The sequence below is a fragment of the Clupea harengus genome, chromosome 20 (genome assembly GCF_900700415.2).
Source record: "Clupea harengus chromosome 20, Ch_v2.0.2, whole genome shotgun sequence".
In the NCBI taxonomy this organism is placed as follows: domain Eukaryota; kingdom Metazoa; phylum Chordata; class Actinopteri; order Clupeiformes; family Clupeidae; genus Clupea; species Clupea harengus.
Genome location: NC_045171.1, coordinates 1,489,860 through 1,492,359, shown reverse-complemented (window position 1 = coordinate 1,492,359; position 2,500 = coordinate 1,489,860). Strand labels below are relative to the sequence as shown.

Here is a 2,500-nt window from a genome sequence, read left to right as displayed (position 1 = left end):
TTGTTCGAGTTGTCCACTAGCTAGCTACCCAGCTAACTTAAGTTGGAAGACGGGTCGACCTGTTCTCCATCATCGACCAATGGAAACAATAAGATGGATTTAAACCTCATGCTATGAGGTGCAAGCGATCACTCGGTTATAACAACACAAGTGAAAGCGACAAGCAACTAAAATGCAAGCCTTATCGATCTTGGTTTATACACATTCAGGGTAAAATACACGAATACCTTACAAGCAGCAGACGTGAGAAAGACCTACGTTTCCCGCGTGATGCGTCCGGTCTCTATGCTATCTGACCCCGGAAGTTCTACTATTTGGTATTTTTCGCTTCCGAGTCCCTTGCGGTTCGTGTTATTTGTATTAGGACAGGGGCTGTTTTGGTCTATGACCTGTATCTTGTTTTTACGAGTTTAGACAAGACCTAAAGCATTTAAGACGGTGTCTGAATTGAAGGTTGAGATTATGTAAACTGTTACCAGTTGATGACATTCCTTTTGACTATTACAAGTCAGTTTGTTTGTCTAGTGATAATTATTTAAATAAATAAAAAACATTATGTTATAATTTAAATAAGAAATTGTGAATCTTTTACATTTACTGGACTATTAGACATTATTTGTATTGTATCTGTGTGACTAAAACGTAGTGCGCACATTACTAGCTACCGCTAGAGGGGGCTATAGATCCGGAATTGCTGTCAACAAAACATTCTGATTAATAGTCTACCAGATGGCGACAAAGTTCTAACCATAGACATGAAGTCCTGCTGAAGTCCTGTCTGTGGTTCTACCACATGCACCTTTAAGGCAGTACTTCTGGAACACACCTTTCGCCGCAAATCAGAACAATAAGCCTTCACAAAATAGGCTGTATGCTTGGCTCCCTAGTCTGTAATTGGCTACTGGGCAGAGGTCAAGTAAATGGCAATAATTGACAATCAGATAAGGGGACTAGAGGTGGATTAAGCTATAAAAATATATACTCATAACGGTACACACAATATAAATAGTGTTTTATCTGTCTGTGTCTGAGTGTGAGTGTGTGTGTGTGTGTGTGTGTGAGAGAGAGATAGAGCGCGAGTGTTAAATCCTCCCTGCGGTTCGTGGTTTAAAAGTGTATTGGCTCTGCTCAATCAAGTTCAGTTCCTTCACTTTTTAGACAATGCGTCAACACTGAATCACCAAGAGAGAGAGAGAGAGAGAGAGAGAAAGAGAGAGAAGGGGTGGGGGGACAGCACTCTCACAGTATAGGCTAAAGGCTGTACCGTCACGTCAGTCAGTCACTCACTCACTCAGACCACACGCCAGTCAACTCTGTGGACCATCAACGTCAACGAGCTGAGGAGAGCGCTTCAATCCACGCAGGATAACGACACACCAGGGGCTTGTAATGTGCCAAATATGATCAATTGATGACTGAACTCAGATTTCCAAACTGACATCCACCTTGTTATAGGCTGTTGTCTAGCAGAGTTCTTCAACTCCGGGGCGTCTCGTTAGAAATTTCATCGCCAGGACTTTGGAAAAGTTTGGAAAAGTTATCAACCAGTGAGCAGGACATTTTCATCTTTATCGTCGCTTATGTAAACACAAGATACTCGTGGATCGAAACTTAAAATGTGCCGAAGAGAAGGTAAGTGGGTGTTCTGTGTGTTTAAGCCTGAAACTAATGTCTTTCGATTTAAAGTTTGGCTACAATATAACATATCCATTTAACTATTGTTATAATAATAATAATAATAATAATAATAATAATAATAAATATTATGTTGGGCTATCGTACGCCCTACATTCATCTAAATTGATATTATGAATTAAATGGAAATACATTTGTCAGTAGTTGTCAGCCTCTCATCATTATTCTAAATGAAGGTAGTGTTTGTTCGGTTGTGTAAAAGTAATTATTCTACTGTTTCAGCTGATCTTTTGTTATATCCGTTCTTACCGGTATAGGACCTTGCATAAGGAATATGTATTAATAAAAACAAATACTGTTTAAAAGCCTATCATTAAAATCACGTGCATTTCACGTCACAGATAAATCGAACAGTTTTTTAATTTTTTTTTTAAATAAATGATAATCTATAATGCATACATGGAAATTAATTACCTCAACGCCTGTTTAAAACAACAATTATATAATTAAATCACACCAATATCTATTAACATCAATGTTGCCGGAATAGAAAAACTATTTGAATGTGAACCGTGACAGATTTAGTCAAACGTTATATGTGCAGACTGTATTTATACATTAAAACGAACATTTACTGCCGGCATGTGGCAACACATCGAAGCACCAATTTAGGTATGTCATATAAAATCATAAATACTAGAGCAGCGTATCAAGTTTATTACCAATTCAATTATTTGCACTAGTTACATTCCATAGATTTAAAATTCTAACTTCAAGTTCTCTAAAAGTAAACTGACATGTCTAAACGCAGAACTTTGTTCTGATCTCGCTCAGGCTGCTGGGTGAGTGATCAAATGTATGGATT

The 2,500-nt window shown here is 37.8% G+C and overlaps 2 protein-coding genes across 4 annotated transcripts in view; one reads left to right on the top strand and one right to left on the bottom strand.

Annotated features, from left to right (window-relative positions):
* The window catches only part of LOC116225255 (FACT complex subunit SSRP1-like), a 17,951-nt gene extending 17,634 nt beyond the window's left edge, over positions 1-317 (bottom strand). For 2 of the 3 annotated variants that reach the window (XM_031587488.1, XM_031587490.1), the window contains exon 1: positions 228-317. The gene's annotated coding sequence lies outside the window, so the exon portion shown is untranslated. The remainder of the gene's footprint in view (positions 1-227) is intronic. The other variant, XM_031587489.2, reaches the window with a different exon arrangement.
* Positions 318-1,079: 762 nt separating this feature from the next.
* The window catches only part of LOC105905997 (cardiotrophin like cytokine factor 1), an 11,462-nt gene continuing 10,041 nt past the window's right edge, over positions 1,080-2,500 (top strand). Inside the window, exon 1 of the mRNA XM_031558007.2 lies at positions 1,080-1,632. Within this exon, the coding sequence (XP_031413867.1) occupies positions 1,617-1,632 (16 nt within the window). The 5' untranslated portion in view covers positions 1,080-1,616. The remainder of the gene's footprint in view (positions 1,633-2,500) is intronic.